The sequence below is a fragment of the Lithobates pipiens genome, unplaced genomic scaffold, assembly GCF_037356315.1.
Source record: "Lithobates pipiens isolate NorthernLeopardFrog02 unplaced genomic scaffold, aLitPip1_a1.2 Scaffold_19, whole genome shotgun sequence".
Taxonomy (NCBI): domain Eukaryota; kingdom Metazoa; phylum Chordata; class Amphibia; order Anura; family Ranidae; genus Lithobates; species Lithobates pipiens.
In genome coordinates, this window is record NW_027507764.1 from 286,522,713 (window position 1) to 286,542,030 (window position 19,318).

Sequence of the window (19,318 nt, forward strand, 5' to 3'; positions counted from 1 at the left end):
GGAGGAGGGAGGTTCTGATTCCCCTACATAGATCTTTAGTGAGACCTCATACTGTGTCCAGTTCTGGAGACCTTTCTTACAGAAAGATATTAATATAATAGAACGAGTCCAGAGACGGGTAACAAAAATGGTGAAAGATCTAGGGGGATAAAACATATCAAGAGCGACTTCAGGAACTTAGTATGCACAGTCTGGAGGAAAAAAGGGAAAGGGGAGACATGATTGAAACCTTTAAATACACAGGGCGGCAAATAAGGTTCAGGAGGGCTGTTTTTATAATATGAAACCAAAATCAAGGACACGGGGACATGACCGCAAACTAACTGGAGGAAAGATCCAAACTAATTTTAGAAAGTGTTATTTTACTGAAAGGATAGTTGATGATTGGAATAAACTTCCAGCAGAGATAGTGAGACAGTCAACAGTAAATGGCTTCAAATATGGTTGGGAAAAACATAGATCTAGGTTGCCCGATGCAAGCATGCTGAGAGCCGCAGATTTTACTATACATCATGATGCCTGTATTCTACAATTACCTGTAAGTAGACTACAATAAATGACTGTTCTTTTACCTACGGGCTTCACTATTGCTGCCTTATTTCTTTCCATTTGGGTAATATGAAACTGGTGAACGGATATCATATCCACTCTGATCTTGGAGTTCGATGAGCTGGTGGCTATATGCGATTCGATGATTGGATCTTTTGCAGTTTACCTGCAGTATTTGGAGAGTGACACCCTGGCTTCCTGTGATTAATGATTATATGCTCATTTATCATTACATTCTGGTAAGGATGGATTCACTTGGTGTGTGTTTCCATACACACTGAAGCTGGTGAAGGGTCCTTCATATTTTCTATCTCTTCACTGGAAGAACTGTCATATGAATTCAAGCGCTGCATTTTGGATTTTTAAACATAGATCTAAAAAAGTTTCCGAAAAAATTAAAAAAATGGGCAGACTCTATGGACTACTCTGTCTTTTTCTAACGTCATTTTTTTCTGTTTCTATATCTCCAGCTGTGTCATCAGGGAAGGAAAATGGGCAGAACTGCTGTTGCAACATATCCTATTCTCCTATTCAAATAATAAATAATTACATAGAATGCTTGTAATCTGAACATATTTTTAGCACCTGACATAGTTACGGTCTCTAAATCCTCATGCTACCATTCACAGTGGCAACAAATAGGAACGAGCTGGTCAGCATTTTCAGCTACTTTGCCTGGCGACGAAAACTACCAAACTAAATATAGACTCCATGATCTGAAGAATTACCCCATGTAATTGGAGCCAGCACTGTCACATGCAACTATGCTTGAGTCATTGTAAAGTAAGTGAAATCCTGGAGTGGCGATGGCAAAGAAACCAAACAGTTGTGCAGGGCATTAATAAAATGCTACTAACATATAATAAACTACTGTGATTACAGATTACACCCATAGTTACCTTTCTGTTGTGAGAACTATTGATATGCTAATAACAAAGCAATAACTGATATACAAGCAATGACAAGTTAATTATGTTTTCACCTTCAGAGAACTTATGGATGAAAAATGAACAACTGTCACAATGGAGGTGCTTTTTTGAGTTATAGCATACATTAAACTTTAAAGAATGGTCGGTAGATTTCTTAAATTGTATAAGAAAATAAAGACAAGAAGTAATAGTAGAACAGAAAAATAGCTAATAGCAAATTAAAAAGACTAAAGGTTTTGTCTACAATACTAAAAATAAACAGTACATAGGGGGTATGATTAAAACAATAAATCTATGACAAGGTTTTTTTCCAGCCTGCAGTAAAAAAAAAAAAAGAGTTGATTTACTAAAGGCAAATAGACTGTTCACTTTGCAGGGGAAGTTTTTCTTTGAAAGGGAATTTTCCCCAATGCTTAGTGAATGAGGTAAAGCTCTGATGACATCTTTCATTCAGTCATGTGCAAGCAAAAATTAGTTTTTTTATTTTACTTGCGCATGATTTTTTATTTTTGCAAAGTGACATTTCACCATATTTACTAGTCTCTAGAAAAAACTCCCTTACAAACTGCAGTTTATCTGCCTTTAGTAAATCAACTCCAATAGCTAAAATATGGTTGGGTCCTACTGGTAACATAATATTTGCTGTAATACTTTTATAATCTGGCCCTGATATAACTGAATAGGTAGCACTCAAAATGTCTGCAAGTGATAGGATGATACTTACCTGGAATATTACAACTCTGAATTTGTTCTTTCGCAGCATCTCTTCTTGCTTGGATTCTACCTTTAGCACTTGATCGCTCTGTCTATCTACTCGAGATCTTACATCTTTCACATTGGTGCTAACTTTGCGAGTTTTCTCCAGTAATTTGTTTACTGTGTAGCTGGTATTACTATGAGCCTGGGCTAGTTTCAGAAGGTCAATTTGAATGGTCTTGATGGCATTCTCCATTTCTCTGTGACGTTCTTCAATTCTCTTCTGGCTGACTTGCACAGTATCCACAATTGTGGCTACTTTTTCAAGAACTGAAACGATAGTCAAGGCAGATTCATGATCTTCGTCATCTTCTGAGACAATGGACAAACGGTTTAAATCAACTTTGTCTGAGGTTCTTTCATTGTGATCCATTTTTTATGCCAAAGCTGCAGGAGCTTGAGTCCCCTGGTTAGTGTTTAGGACTGTAGGCACAATTCTGGCATCGATGCAAACAGACAGCTGCCTCAGAAGACCTTCAACAAAAAATGGAAGGCTCCACCCTGAGGGGTTGGGAGGACATTTATATCTACTCATCATGCAAGCACTGAGAACTGTGGTCAACATGCCTTATGAAATACCAAGCCACTAAAATTAGGAAACATGCTCTGAGTAATAAATCCATGAAAGAAAATACTGTGGGATAGTCAACTCAGATATCCAGTTGCAGGCCATCTGTTGAATCAGAGTGAATGAACAGGTTACTAGCATTAGGTTGTGTAGTATACAAAAACACTACATGATTACTAAATGTACACTGTGTTTGATGGTGCATTTTACTGCAATGCACTCTCTTTCAAACATTTGTGATTCTGCACATATATTTATGCCAATAAAAAAAAAAACTGAATGTAACAAGAGTTTATTTTGTATACCTCCCTAGCCACCTTAAAGGAGAAGTACGGCCAAAGCTCTTTTGGCCCTACCTTTCCTGTGGATCACAGTAGTGCACCTAAGTCTGCACTCCTGTGACCCATATTCGCTGACAGTGGGCTAAAGTCTGGTGGTGACTGATGTCACTCAGCCGGTCCAGACTTGGGAGGGATCCTGACTTTAATGTCGGGATCCACTCAGATGCTGCACCCTCCACAATCCAGCAATACAGTCAGCGCTGGAGGGGCAGAGCAGAGAGCTGGTGACTGAAGACCAAGAACAGAGGGATCAGCATTCTTTGAATGGTCATGTTTCTGTCTTGAAGGGGGCAGGGGACAGAGGCAGCATCAGACCGATGCTGCATCCAAGTGAATATGATTATTTATTTATTTTTTAAACACCACATTTCTTTTTTAACATTTTTACTTTTTGCACCAATATACCCCTTATACCAGAGCAAATTTTTTTTCAGCCTTGAGCCTTTTTATTTGCTACTAACTTTGTCAATACTTGTGATACTCATGGGTAAGGGAGTTTAAAGGTACAAGTTTTTCCCTGTATGCTGGGGACAGTACCCGTACCTGGGCATTGTAGTTCCTCAGCTTTTTATACACCATGCTATCAATAAGTCTGCTACTGTAACTTCTGTCCTCAACCAATAACCAATACAGTATTTTTTTAATTCACTATGCTATCCATGAAGCTGCCAACTTCTAAATCTGGATGCCCAGTGTTTTTTTGTTCTTTACTTTGTTATCAGCAAGGCTGTTTGCTTCTCTCCTGGTCTGCCCACCACCATCTGTAGTAGCACAGAGCCAGAAGAATTTTTAAACCAGAGTTCCTTGAGGCAGATAAGCACCACTCCCCCACTTCTATTGGTGGACTGCTCCTGCCGTCCCCACATTCAGAGTCAGTCTATGGGTGTCAGTAACAGTCCACTGCCCAAGACTGCTAGACCATGGGAGTGGGGGGGGGGGGGGGAGGGTTGCAGCAGCGGCCAGTCTTGTTGCTCTGGGAGCATTGGGCGGATTAGGGGTAAGTATATCACTGCTCTGCAATCCCATAGACAAAAACAAGCAGTTAATGGAGCTGTGAAGTCAGAAGTTTTTTTATCTTAATGCATTCTGTGCATTAAGATAAAAAGGCCTTCTGTGTGTATCAGTGTGTATCAGCCACCCCAGCACCATCTCTGTCCAGCGATGTCCACAAGTGTCTTGGCTGTCCTGCTGCTGTCAGAGTCATTCAGACGAACAGGAGAGAGAGGGGGCGGTGCCAGGCCACAGCTCCGTGTCTGAATGGAAACTGAGCTGTGACTTGGCTCCGGTGCCCCCATAATAAGTTGCTTGCTGTGGAGTCAACAATGGACTTTAATTCATACTCTTCATGGTTCTCAACCTGTACAGGGTGAGTACCTGGCACCGAGGTGGTAAAGCGGTTGCAGACCAAAGGTTTTAATAAAGAGACATGAAATATGCATATTAGAAGGAAGGTCTAATGCGTAAGCCACTGGGTTAAGCCTGTGAAGAATATGGAAAGGCCCAATTAACCAAGGTGCGAACTTCAGTGAGGGAACACGAAGTTGGAGGTTGCGAGATGATAGCCAGACCCTGGTAGGAAGGCGCAGGCAGGTGTCTTCGGTCAGTATGGAGTCTGTACCTATCATTAGCACAACGCAAAGCCTCCTGGACTTGTGCCCAAGTGGAACGAAGACCATGGAGATGCACCTCTAACACAGGAATACTCTGTGGAACAAATGAGTCAGGCAACACGAACGGTTGAAACCATAATTCGCCATAAACGAGGACAATCGGGAAGCAGAATTCAAGGTACTGTTGTGAGCAAACTCCACCCATGGTAATAGGTCTGATCAGTTGTTATGATGCTCAGAAATATAGCGATGTAGGAATTGCTCCAAGGACTGATTGTTCTGTGGCCCCATTAAACTGCGGGTGATAAGCAGAGGAGAAAGCAAGCTGAATTCCCAACTGTGCACAAAAAGCTTACCAGAACCAGGACACAAACTGAGTACCCCTGTCCGAGACAATCACCTTGGATAGCCCATGTAAGCAAAAGATCTCCCAAGCAAAAATGTAAGGAGAACAGTGTTGCCTTGGGAGTTGGATAACTCCAAAATGAAATCCATAGACAGGTGGGTCCAAGGCCTCTCACCATTGGGTATGGGTTGTAGGAGGCCCACTGGAAGGTGTTGGGGAGTCTTACTCTGAGCACACATGGAACAGGCAGCTACAAAGGCAGTTACATCAGCACGTAGACTAGGCCACCAGAATTGTTGGGAAATGGCCCAAAAAAGTTGATTCCTCCCAGGGTGGCCAGCTGCCTTGGGAGAATGGTAAGTGTGGAGCACGGCTGTATGGAGATTCTCTGGGACAAAGCAGCGGTCACAAGGAGCATGGACCTGAGCAGCAAGAATTGTGCCACTCAAAGGAGAAGTAAGACTGGTGCAAACCGTAGCCAGAATAGGATCAGGAGGAACCACAGGAACCAGAAATGACTCCAACTTGGAAGTGGAGGAAAATTGTCATGACAAGGCGTCAGCCCTTACATTCTTAGTATCGGGGGAGAATGAGACGTAACTTGACAAGAAAAGAGCCCATTGCGCCCTTCTGGGAGAGAGGCGTTTAGCCTTAGACAAGAATGTGAGATTATTATGGTCAGTAAGAATGAGAACCGGCAGAGTGGTACCTTTGAGATGTCTCCAGTGTTTCAGGGCTAAAATGATTGCCAACAACTCTCTGTCACCAATCTCACAATTGCATACGCAGGTCACAATTTCTTGGAAAAGTAGCCACAAGGATGCATAGCGCACTCAGAGGTAGGATGTTGAGACAGAAGGTTGCCAATACCAGTTTCCGAAGCATCAACCTCAAGGATAAAAGGTAACATATGATCAGGATGTGCCAACACAGGAGCAGAAACAAAGGCAGCTTTGAGACTCTCAAAGGCCTTAAAGCGGGACTGCACTGCGGAAAAAAATATTAAAAGCCAGCAGCTACAAATACTGCAGCTGCTGACTTTTAATAAATGGAAACTCACCTGTCCCGATCGATCGATCGCTCGGCTCTCGGCTGCTGCCGCCACCATTCTAGGTGAGGGAATCAGGAAGTGAGGCGAAGCGGCTTCACTTCCCAGTTCCCTACTGCACATGCGCGAGTCACGCAGCGCAATAGGAATTGTCCGCGCTGTCTCTGGGACCCGTGTGTGTCCCAGCAGACAGCGCGCAGGGACAGGAAGAGGCATAGACTCCCGTGGGAGTCTATGTCCGGAAGTGAGTGTAAATACCTGTCTTTGACAGGTATCTGCACCCCCCTCCCCCCTGAAAGGTGGCAATTGTGACACCGGAGGGGGGGAGGGTTCAGATCAGCGGAAGTTCCACTTTAGGGTGGAACCCCGCTTTAATGAGACCAACTCTGTGGGTTACCATCCTTTCTGGTCATATCAGTCAGGGGCTTGACCAGAGACCAGAAGTTACGAATCAACTTCCAATAATAGTTGGCAAAGCCCAGGAAATGCTGCAGAGGATGTAAAACCACGGGTTGGGGCCACCTTAGGACTGCCAAAAGTTTCTCTGGGTCTATTGAAAAACCAGCAGTGAAAATGACATTTCTGAAGCACAGGACAGACACCTGTGTGGTGGCTCTCCAGGGACTTGGAAAATATGAGGATATCATCGAGATAAACCACCACACATAACTGCAACCATAACTACATCGTTAATAAATTCCTGGAAAACTGCGGGGGTGTTACAAAGGCCAAAAGGCATTACAAGGTACTCATAATGGCCTGTTCTGGTATTAAACGCAGTTTTCCACTCGTCGCCCTCCATTATTCCTCATAAGATTGTATGCCCCTCTCAAATCAAGCTTTGTGAAAACCGTTGCTCACTTGAGGTGGTCAAATAACTCTGTAATTAACAGAATTGGATATGCATTCTTAATCCTGAAATGATTGAGACCCCTTTAATCAATACAAGGTTTCAGTTCACCACTCTTCTTTACAAAGAAGAAACCAACACCAGCAGGAGACAAGGATTTGCGGATGAAACCTCGAGAAAGTGTGTCTGCAACATACTCCTCCATGGCCTTATCCTCCAAGACTGACAAAGGGTAAACCCAGCCACGAGGGAGTATAGCACCAGGTTGAAGGTTAATTGTGCAATCATATGGCCGGTGTGGAGGCAAACCACTGGCTTGACCTTTGTCAAAGACATCGCTAAAATCGTGGTACTCCTCCTGCAGGGAGGAGAGTGAAGAGGTGCACAGGACCTTGGCTATCTTCTGGAAGCATGCCTCACTGCATTGTAGTGACCAGGAGAGAACCTCACGGAGCCAATCAAGAGGGGTTGTGCCTCCGTAACCAAGGATAACCAATAACCAGATGAAAGTTAGGTGAGGAAATGACTTGGAATTGGATTGTCTGATGGTGAAGAGCCCCTATAGCCATGGACAATGGAACCGTCTCATGAGTCACATGGGCAGGCTGTAGAGGTCTCCCGTCAAGAGCCTCAATGGCAAGTGGAGTTTCACGCAGCTACAAGGAATCGAGTGCTTCGATACAAAGGCAGCATCAATCAACAGGCCCGCAGCCCCAGTCAATTAGAGCCTGTATCTCGATGGACGACTCAGCCCAAGAAAGGGTGACCGAAACCAGGGGCTTATCCTTGTGGATAACTGGGGACGAAACAATGCCACCTAAGGTCTATCTCTCCCTCCTCCTACAGATTCTCTCATCCGCAGAGAGACACGTGAATCTCAAGTGCATGGGTTCATCTTCACTGACCGACCCGGTACCAGTAGGCATGGGAGGTGAGGGAGGCACTGGTGGGACTACAAAGCCAGGAGCGTTCCTTAAAGAGAGTCTTTCTCTGAGTCTGGAGTTCAGTGGGTATATCTCGGGCTGCTATCTCACCCTTGATGGAATCCAAGAGACCATGACAAAAAACAGCCATGAGGGGCTCATTGTTGCAAGCAACCTGTGCTGCCAGAGTACGAAATTCAATGGCTTAGTCGGCAACAGTTACACTGTTTGATGGACATGAGGCACTTGGCAGCAGAAGGGGAGCGTGCAGGAATGTCAAATACCCTTTTGAAGATGACCACAAACTCAGGGTAACTAAAGACATAGAGGGTTTGCCAAGGATAAGGCAGAGGCTCTCTCAGAAAGCAAAGATATCACAAAATGTTGCTTGTTACGCCTGGGGCAGCATCTCAAAGTATATCTCAACCTGGTTTAGAAACATAATGCATTGAACGGGATGCCCCCCCAAATTTCTGGGGAAGAGGTAAAAAAACAGACATATCTCTTATAGAGGTGATACTTGAGGCCGGTGCCTGCACAGAGACTGGAGCAGCAGCAGGGATGGCCTGCAACTCAGGTTGTACCGGAGAAGCCATAGTGGGAGATTCTAGGTGAGCTGTGTGACTCAGGAGCATTTGTAACTCCATGGCAAACTGGTCCATGTGGTGAGCTTGCTCATCAAATCTGGAAAGAATGTTAGCAAGTGGATTGACTATATCTTCTGAATTCATGGCCTTCGTCTACTGTCAAACAATGAAATCAGACCAAGACAAACTTAGTCAAACCATAGCCAAAGTTTAGTAACTGAAATGGATAGTCACCCAAGCCAGAAATCAGGGATCAAAGTAGTGGAACAGCAGGCAGGATCTGGAGCCAGAAGGGACGCCAGCAAAGCCAGTCTCTAAACAGGAATGGCAATTAGCCAACAGCTGAACGGCCAGCTCAGAGAAGGAAGGGCTGAGCCCAGCCCTGACAAACACTCTGTGCAGTTCTTATTCCTGACCCCTACACTTTGTGCGTTACTTACTCCTGACCATTGTTGGTCATCTTCCTTACTAAAAAGTAATTAGTTAAGTTACAAATTACTTCTCCCAAAAAGTAATTGCGTTAGTAACTCAATTACTACATTGGAAAAGTAATTAGTTACTCAGCAAAGTAACTGACTTTTTTAAAGTATTCTATAATGCAATTACGTTTCTATAACATCTTTAATATCAAAGATGTTTATATTAACTGATTGAAGAATAAAAACACTATATACAGTATTTTAAAACATTTGGTATTTATTTGAACCCAAATGTTGAGGGGGTGGCAGTGGTGGTAATTGAGGGGGTGGCAGTGGTGGTACTAGAGGGGATGGCAGCGGTGGTACTTGGGAGGGTGGCTGTGGTGGTCGTGTACTTGGGGGGTGGCATCGGTGGTACTTGGGGGGGTGGCGGTGGTGGTGTACTTGGGGGTGGCAGCGGTGATACTTTGGGAGGTGGCAGCGGTGGTATAATTGGGGGGTGGCAGGCAGCGTGGTACTTGGGGTGGTGCCATCCTCTCTGCCTCTTACTGATCCCATCCCCCACCACTACTGATCTCATCCCTACCTCTGTTGTAGAAGTGATGGTGGGTGGGTAGGGATGGGATCAGTAAGAAGCAGAGGTGGTGGAGGACTTGGGATGGATAGATTGCACTGCAATTCGAATCATCAGTCACTTGAATGCCTCCAGGGATGCCTTTCCTCATGGGGAGAGAGAGAGAGACCCTTCCCTTCACTCAATTGGTGTCAGCTGGTCAGCAGACTTCATTTTTCAGTGTCCTTCCCGCCTCCCTACCTTCTCCCTCTGGATAGGCGGGGGGATGGGGTGGTCCAGACAGTCTCTCTGAGTCTCAGCCTCTTCTCAGCTCAGCGGGCAAAAGCCCACCTCCCGAGGTGAAACAAACTCCCAGGCAGTGCGGCCACAGCGGGGCCTCCCGGGCGGTAGATGTAATTGAGGTAACGCCGCCCAAGTAATAGGAACTGAGTTACCATGAGGGGAAGAGTAATCAGTTATATTACTCATTACCCTCTAAAGTAACTGCGTTACGTAACTCCGTTTATTTTAACTCAGTTACTTACATCACTGCTCCTGACCCCTGTACTCTATGGAGGGATTTACTACAACTGGAGAGTGCAAAATCTGGTGCAGTTCTGCATATATACCAATCAGCTTCTAGGTTTAATTGTAAAAGCTTAACAAGCTGAAGTTAGAAGCTGATTGGCTATCATGCACATCTGTGTTGCTTACTCTTGACCCGATGTTCTATGTATTATTCCTGCACTATATGCATTATGTACCTCTGACCTGTTACACACTCCTGGCCCTTGAACTTGTGCATTGCACAATTCTGAACAATTGAACTCTGTTCAATACTTATCGTGATCTCAGCACTTTGTGTATTATACGCACTTGATCCACAAATGAGTAGACTCAGGTTTTATTTAACAACATCCTTTTAATCCCTTCCCACTGTTTGGCCACACCAATAATTCACTGTGGTGCACATAGTACCCGATTTCTGGTCTGCATACCTGAGGAATTTAGTATTTATACCTTAAATGACTGCCTCTTGCTTCAAAAGTCCATGAACAATTGTTCAGGAGGTGTTAAAAATGAAGGAGTAATTTTTTTGTGTGCCTTTTGTGTGGGTGTATACAGTATCTCACAAAAGTGTGTACACCCCTAACATTTTTGTAAATATTTTATTATATCTTTTCATGTGACAACACTGAAGAAATTATAGTTTGCTACAACGAGTTTCCGAATGCAACAGTAACGAATATCAACAAATCAAAATTAAACCTTAATGAATAAAACAAAATGTGTTAATTTAATTTGGATGTTTGAAGCATCAGAATGAAACAAATCATTCAAATTCATTCGATAATAGCTTGTTGTTAAAGAGGGGGGCGGATTTCCTGCTGACAGCAGAATATAAACAAATAACGCCCACATCAATAAATTAACCACCTCGTGCCCACCCTATAGCCAAAATGACGGCCGAAGAGCAGGCGCTTTCGTCCGGGAGGCCGTCCCTGGACGTCCTAATGTTTACTTCCGCAATGCGCGCCGCTGCGGGCGCGCATCACGGAAGTTCTGTGTTCGCCGTGTCCCCCGGGGACAGGCAAATACAGATCGCTGTAAACGGCCAATCACAGCGGCCGTTTACAGCGCGATCGGCGTGTCCAATGGGAGATGATCTCATATGTAAACATATGAGATCATCTCTCAGCGCCACTGTCCCTCCTCACACAGACAGAGTGTGAGAGGGGAGAGATGAACGGCTGGAGCGGCAGCCGTTCTGCTTTGATTTGATAAAAAAAAAAAGTAAAAAAAAAGTGCCATCCTCCCCCAGCAGTGCCATCCTCCCCAGTGCCATCCACCCCAGTGCCATCCGCCCCCAGTGCCATCCACCCAAGTGCCACCTGCCCCCAGTGCCACCTGCCCCCAGTGCCACCTGCCCCCAGTGCCACCTGTTGTCAGTGCCATTTGTCCCCAGTGCCATCTGTCATCAGTGCCACGTAGTGCCATCTGTCATCAGTGCCACGTATTAGTGCCATCTGTCAGCAGTGCCACGTATCAGTGCCATTTGTCATCAGTGCCACCTGTCAGTGTCACGTGCCATCTGTTGTCAGTGCCACGTGTCATCAGTGCCACGTATAAGTGTCATCATTGCCACGTATCAGTGCCATCTGTCATCAGTGTCACGTGTCATTGTCCTGGTGCTTCAAAAGTGTAATAAATAGTCAACAAGTTAGATGTGTAATTTATGTTCCTAGAACACATGATGGCGCTACCTGCATGTTGGGCCTCTCTATGTGGCCAGGCTGTGAAAAAGTCCCACACATGTGGTATTGTAATACTCAGGAGGAGTAGCAGAATTTTTGGGGGGGGTGTCATTTGTGGTATACACATGCCATGTGAGAGAAATAACCTATTACAATGACAATTTTGTGGAGAAAAAAAATGAAAAATTATAATTTTGCAAAGAATTGTGGGAAAAAAATGACAACATCAAAAAGCTCACTATGCCTCTTACTAAATACCTTGGTCATTTGGGGGGTATTTGTACTTTCCTGGCTTGTTCGGGTCACAAGAAGCGAGATAGGCCACCAGTACATCAGATGTGATCAATTTTGTGCGATTCACACCACAGCTTGTAGACTCTCTAACTTTCACAAAGACCAAATAATATCCACAAATTTGGGTTATTTTTACCAAAGATATGTAGCAGTATAAATTGTGGCCAAAATGTATGCATAAAAATTAATAATTTGCATAATTCTGTCACAGAAACAAAGAAATATGCGTTTTTCTTCAAAATTTTCGGTCTTTTTTCATTTATAGCGCAAAAAATAAAAACCCCAGAGGTGATCAAATACCACCAAAAGAAAGCTCTATTTGTGGGAAAAAAAAGGACAAAAATTTATTTGGGTACAGTGCTGCATGACTGAGTAATTGTCATTCAAAGTGTGAGAGCACCGAAAGCTGAAAATTGGTCTGGGCAGGAAGGGTGTTTAAGTGCCCAGTAAGCAAGTGGTTAATAAAAAAATACAGCGTGGGGTGTATTTACTAAAATAATTGCATTTCCATGTTCTGTGTACTGTGGGAGACCAGATATAGTGAATGCAACTTCCTGGGTTTAATAACACTTTAATGCAGAGAATGCATTAGGGTAAAAAATGTTTAGGCTTTAGAACCACTTTAACTTATCCATTAGCAGTGTGTGGAGAACTGTGTGTACATTTTTGTGTACTTCTTCACAAAAAAAGCTGATTTTTTTGATAACCTTTGAAAAAACTGTCCTGTGTTTTTTTTTTTTTTTTTTTTTATCAAACTCTCAAGTATCTCAAGTTAAAGAGTTAAAGGTATATACAGTATATTACAAAAGTGAGTACACCCCTCACATTTTTGTAAATATTTTATTATATCTTTTCATGTGACAACACTGAAGAAATAACACTTTGCTGCAATGTAAAGTAGTGAGTGTACAGCTTATATAACAGTGTTTACTGTCCTCTCAAAATAACTCAACACACAGCCATTGATGTTTAAACCGCTGGCAACACAAGTGAGTACACCCCTAAGTGAAAATGTCCAAATTGGGCCCAAAGTGTCAATATTTTCTGTGGCTACCATTATTTTCCAGCACTGCTTTACCCCTCTTGGGCATGGAGTTCACCAGAGCTTCACAGGTTGTCACTGGAGTCTTCTTCCACTCCTCCATGACGACATCACGGAGCTGGTGGATGTTAGAGATCTTGTGCTCCTCCACCTTCCATTTGAGTATGCCCCACAGATGCTCAATAGGGTTTAGGTCTGGAGACATGCTTGGCCAGTCCATCAACTTTACCATCAGCTTCTTTAGCAAGGCAGTGTTCGTCTTCGAGGTGTGTTTGGGGTCGTTATCATGTTGGAATACTGCCCTGCAGCCCAGTCTCCGAAGGGAGGGGATCATACTCTGCTTCAGTATGTCACGGTAAACGTTGCCATTCATGGTTCCTGCAATGCTCCCCAGTGCCAGCAGCACTCATGCAGCCCCAGACCATGACACTCCCACCACCATGCTTGAATGTAGGCAAGACACACTTGTCTTTGTACTCCTCACCTGGTTTCCGCCACACATGCTTGACACCATCTGAACCAAATAATTCCAGTAATCCATGTCCTTAGTCTTCTTGTCTTCAGCATACTTTGCAGGCTTTTCTTGTGCATCATCTTTAGAAGAGGCTTCCTTCTGGGACAATAGTCCCAGAAGGAAGTGTGTGGTGTATGCAGTGTGCGGTGTATGGTCTGAGCACTGGCAGGCTGAGCCCCTCCACCCCTTCAACCTCTGCAGCAATGCTGGCAACACTCATACTAGAGGCAATTCAGTTCACATTGTGCACTTTACAAGTATTTCATTCATTCATTCATTCTGGACATGATGCTGAACATGTGCACCTAACTTCTTTGGTCGACTTCTCAGTGGAACCTGTCCTGTTAAACCACTGTATGGTCTTGGCCACCATGCTGCAGCTCAGTATCAGGGTCTTGGCAATCTTCTTATAGCCTAGGCCATCTTTATGTAGGGCAACAATTTTCTTTTTCAGATCCTCAGAGAGTTCTTTGCCATGAGATGCCATGTTGAACTTCCAGTGACCAGTATGAGAGAGTGAAAGTGATAAACACCAAATTTAACACACCTGCTCCCCATTCACACCTGAGACCTTGTAACACTAACGATTCACATGACACTGGGGGGGGGGGCTAATTGGGCCCAATTTGGACATTTTCACTTATGGGCGTACTCACTTTTTTTGCCAGCGGTTTAGACATTAATGGCTGTGTGTTGACTTATTTTGAGGGGACAGCAAATTTACACTGTTATACAAGTCGTACACTCACTACTTTACATTGCAGCAAAGTGTCATTTCTTCAGTGCTGTGACATGAAAAGATATAAAAAAATATTTACAAAATATACTTTTTATACTTTTACTTTTGTGAAATACTATATAAATTAATCTAAAACTATATTAATTTGACAATACGACCAATACAACTGGTGAAATAAAGGTGGTCATGTAAATGATTACACCCCATGACCAGCTTCACCTCACCAATTCTTGTGGGCAGGCTATTTGACACATCTATGTGGATGGAGATTTGATATGGACTAATCTTGTGCATGAGCTGGCTAATTCTGAGCAAGTACATTTAAAAGCGAAACATTCATGTTGAACCATTGGTCCATTCCAAGGGTAGATACTGGATATACTCCAGATAAGCTTGATCCATTTCTTCTAGGAGGTGGAGCTGTTGGTCATACTGTCTAAATCATAAAGATTTTGAATAATTTATATACCTACAGCAGAGCTTGATGGTAATTATCTTCCTGATGAAGCGGGCTATTGACCCATGAAACGTGTTGACGTCACATCAACTATATATGGCCTGGATGAGCAGGAAAGCAATATATGATATATAATATGTACATGTGATCATGTTTTTTATTATTATAACTTTGAATACTATTACATTGTTTTAACATTTGTATAAATACAACTTTGAGACATTTACTCTACTTGTTTTGGGTACTGTCGAATTCCTGAGTTTTCTAGTTAGGCTTTTTTTTGTATATATTTCCATATAGGATGTGGTACAAGACATGAATAGTGTCTAAAATATTGAAGGTTCCCATTTGGGATTCCTTCCTCCCACCCATTTAACCTTGGCTATAATATTTTAAAGTGTAACTTCCCCTTTACTGAAATGAGGAGATTGATGGTACAGATAGCATTAAAAACCTTACAGAGGTTCTATCCCTTTACTCTTTAAAGAGGAAGTAAATCCTGATGGGTTTACTTCCTCTTTCATTCCCTGCAAAGGTAAAGCATAATGGACTACTATGCATTGCATAGTAGTCCATTATGTGTCACTTACCTGACACAGGAGCCAGCGAAGTCACCGCTGTCCCCTGTAGTCCGCCGCATCCATCTTCTCGGTGGGTCTCGGCGCTCCGCCGCTATCATTCAGCAAAGCCGCAATGACGTCACTCCCGCACGGGAGCCGCCACTCGCGGCATATCCCCGTTGACCACGGCGCGCTCAGTGCACCTGCGCGCCGCTGTCTACGGCGCATGCGCCATAGACAGCGGTAAAAAAAAAACGATCAAAAACAGCGCATCAAAGGGACTAGTAGATTGATGTGAAAAAGACTTTAAAATGTCATTTATTAAATGTAAAAAATAAACACAGACATCTGATCCCTGCAGGATCTCAAACACATAAAAAACACCAATCATAAAACGGACAGATGTTTGATAATGAAAAGCTCCTCAGATCTCTCAATTATAACTTTGGAAAGGTCAAGACCAAAGACCAATGTGCACAGCTTTCGAATGCCTAATGAATGCAATCAATCATCTGAAAGAACCCAAAAAGTCAGTGTAAACGAATGGAACAACGTTCCTAGGGACACTCACTTCATAGGTGTTCAATGGGCTGCAGAGCTGATGAGTCCAGTCTGATGACCGAGGGGGAGGTGTTTATTTCAGCTCCATCTGAAGCGTTCGGCTTGGAGGCAGAGGTGTAATGCTGCACGCTAGGTGGTAAGGATCAAGCTTAGTCACCAGATGATATCAGCTGTACACATAGGCAGCTTGGAGAACGCTGCACTGCCTGCAGTGCCGCTTGTCCGAGCGGCTGTGGATCACATGAGAGGCTTGTCACGTGGAAGGCTGTGAAGGGGAAGGTTGCTATGCCGACTCTCCTGCTTACATGTTTCGCGCTCCTGCGCGCTCCTGCGAACTCAGAGCTTTGACAAAGCGCAGGAGCGCGAAACATGTAAGCAGGAGAGTCGGCATAGCAACCTTCCCCTTCACAGCCTTCCACGTGACAAGCCTCTCATGTGATCCACAGCCGCTCGGACAAGCGGCACTGCAGGCAGTGCAGCGTTCTCCAAGCTGCCTATGTGTACAGCTGATATCATCTGGTGACTAAGCTTGATCCTTACCACCTAGCGTGCAGCATTACACCTCTGCCTCCAAGCCGAACGCTTCAGATGGAGCTGAAATAAACACCTCCCCCTCGGTCATCAGACTGGACTCATCAGCTCTGCAGCCCATTGAACACCTATGAAGTGAGTGTCCCTAGGAACGTTGTTCCATTCGTTTACACTGACTTTTTGGGTTCTTTCAGATGATTGATTGCATTCATTAGGCATTCGAAAGCTGTGCACATTGGTCTTTGGTCTTGACCTTTCCAAAGTTATAATTGAGAGATCTGAGGAGCTTTTCATTATCAAACATCTGTCCGTTTTATGATTGGTGTTTTTTATGTGTTTGAGATCCTGCAGGGATCAGATGTCTGTGTTTATTTTTTACATTTAATAAATGACATTTTAAAGTCTTTTTCACATCAATCTACTAGTCCCTTTGATGCGCTGTTTTTGATCGTTTTTTCTGCTGCATCCATTTTTTGCCAAGTCCATAATGGGTTAACAGCCGCACATTGAGACCATCTACAGGACATTTATTTAAATAAACAAACATCCCACGAGATAGTCAAACGCTCTTAAAGAGACCATTCATTTGTGCGCCAACTTTATCTTGTTTTGTTTTGCCATAGACAGCGGTGCCTGTCTTTTGGCATATATCTCCTAAACCGTGTAGGTTTAGGAGATATTTCTTGGACCTACAGGTAAGCCTTAATCTAGGCTTACCTGTAGGTCAAAGTTGGTTGTAAGGGTTTACAACCACTTTAAACTTCTCTACTGAACTGATTTTCATATCATGTCCCAATTACAGGACAGGAGAGCAGGGACAATCTATCCAAAAGGGACACAGTCAGAATAGTCAGCATTCCATTTCAATATTGGTAAAACAGAAATGTACAACAATATCTGAGGTGCTGTTATATAGTATTTTCCTCACCTACTGTCATCACAGTTACAATGGTTTTCTCCAGAAAGGAACTGAGGAAAAATATGCATGAGGACATAGGCAGAAAAAAAATTCCAGGGGTTTTAGCTTTTTCTCTGCCCTACGTATGTCTGTCGTTTTTGCTGTTGGAAATTGTCCTTCTCTTCCTGCCTGGGTAAACTGTTTCCACCAGGACATTAAGCAAGGTAAAAATTCCTTTAACAGAGCCACATATAGTAAAAACCCAACAAGGGTTCTACTGCTTCCCTGATCAATCCAAAACTAACACACAACACATTTAATTAAACATTATTTAAATTTGCGTCATTAAAAAGAGAGTCTAACGTTTATTAAAGCAGCCTTTTAATTTTGTAATGGTGTCCAAATAAACATAAGTATGCTGATCAACAGTTTCAAGTTTTATTTTACATTAAATTTAACATTTATCTAAATGTAACAAAAGTGTTGTGAGATCCATTATATGTCAGAGCTAAGGAAGAAATTTCTTCCCAAATTATTATATATTACATTTGTATTAAAAAAGAAGTTTTTTTATCCTCAAGGGTCCAATGTGGCACGGGAGCAATTGGTATTTTGTGTGGTGTCTTTTTGGTGCCCAATTACATTTTTTTTTCTTTTTACGCATTGTCAGTTGTGTAAAAAATACAGATAGTCACAGACACAATCAACTAAAAAATAAATAAAAGATATACAAATCAGTTACAGTAATTGACACCACAGAACAATGTACCAACTGCGTTCCTCAGCCCTGGATGAACAGGCCAAATAGCTTATAAATATTAGGATTAGAAACCATAGAACATATTCAACATGTTACAACTACTCACAGAATACAATTCACATATCATGCGATAGCCAGTGTTAAAATAAAAAAGTAAAGTAAAAGCATAACTAAGCTCTATAAAACATTAAAATACCTATTCAACACAGTGTATTCTACGAAGTTTGGTTAAAAAAAAGACTGTAAACATTGTTACCTTTAGCTCATGCCTTGGGTGTTTATTACATTTTTGATGTTACTTTCATATCTTCAACCTCAAAAAGGCCTGAGCCTGTGTTCCATAGGAGCAACCAATTGTGGGGATACAGTGAACATTGCATCCACCATTTTGTTAGTTTAAACTAGGCAGATTCATAATACGGTCTATGTCATACTGGTAAGCAAACTGCATTTTCAGAACCAGACTTCAAATGAAATACCTGGCCAAAACAGTTTGGTAGCTAAAGTTATTTTTACAAACTGTATGAACATCAAAAAATTATAAACATTGAACTGCCCCTCAGTAAACTAACCTTTCCAAATTATGTGGCTGGACCCCAACGATCTCACAATTGGGACACTTGAAGAATCAAATTACTAATTTACAACCATGCGAAAGCAAATACACAGAAATGGAGGACTGCATTTTCAAGAAAAGAAATATAAAAAAAAAAAAAAAAAAAAAGCTATATCAGTCCATTGCTGCCAGCGCTGATGCTTTGCAAATACAACAGACAAACAACAAGGCTAAACTATAAAATGTCAAAAAATAAGGCCTCTGAAATAAATATTTCCATTCTTTAAAAAAAGATATAATAAAAATGTACATCACATGGTCAATGTAAGTATAAAAAATAAAGAAGAAAAAAACACTGAGGCTACACCATCCGGGATGAAGCATCTGACGTGAAGTGACCAAGATTTTGCTTCTGTCGACGTCCTCTGTTATTTTTCGGACATTTCCTGCAAGTAAATGGTACACTTAAATTTTGTGAACGCATACTCTTGTACTGGAAAATATATGTTTGCAGCCCCACAAAGTAGAGGCTTTAATACACAGCCATGCATTGAACCTATTTTGTTTTGGTCTCCTATTACAAGAATTTAAAAACATTTTGGTTTTGGATACAGTGGGATAGGTTTAAAAACCTATCCCAGGTTTGGTTTTTACCCAGGGTTTCATTGGAGA

The 19,318-nt window shown here is 42.7% G+C and overlaps 2 protein-coding genes across 2 annotated transcripts in view; both read right to left on the bottom strand.

Moving 5' to 3' along the window:
• The window catches only part of CAVIN4 (caveolae associated protein 4), a 59,063-nt gene extending 56,324 nt beyond the window's left edge, over positions 1 to 2,739 (bottom strand). Inside the window, exon 1 of the mRNA XM_077491995.1 lies at positions 2,203 to 2,739. Within this exon, the coding sequence (XP_077348121.1) occupies positions 2,203 to 2,607 (405 nt within the window). The 5' untranslated portion in view covers positions 2,608 to 2,739. The remainder of the gene's footprint in view (positions 1 to 2,202) is intronic.
• Positions 2,740 to 17,694: 14,955 nt separating this feature from the next.
• TMEFF1 (transmembrane protein with EGF like and two follistatin like domains 1) overlaps positions 17,695 to 19,318 on the bottom strand; it is a 382,225-nt gene continuing 380,601 nt past the window's right edge. Inside the window, exon 10 of the mRNA XM_077491996.1 lies at positions 17,695 to 19,092. Within this exon, the coding sequence (XP_077348122.1) occupies positions 19,008 to 19,092 (85 nt within the window). The 3' untranslated portion in view covers positions 17,695 to 19,007. The remainder of the gene's footprint in view (positions 19,093 to 19,318) is intronic.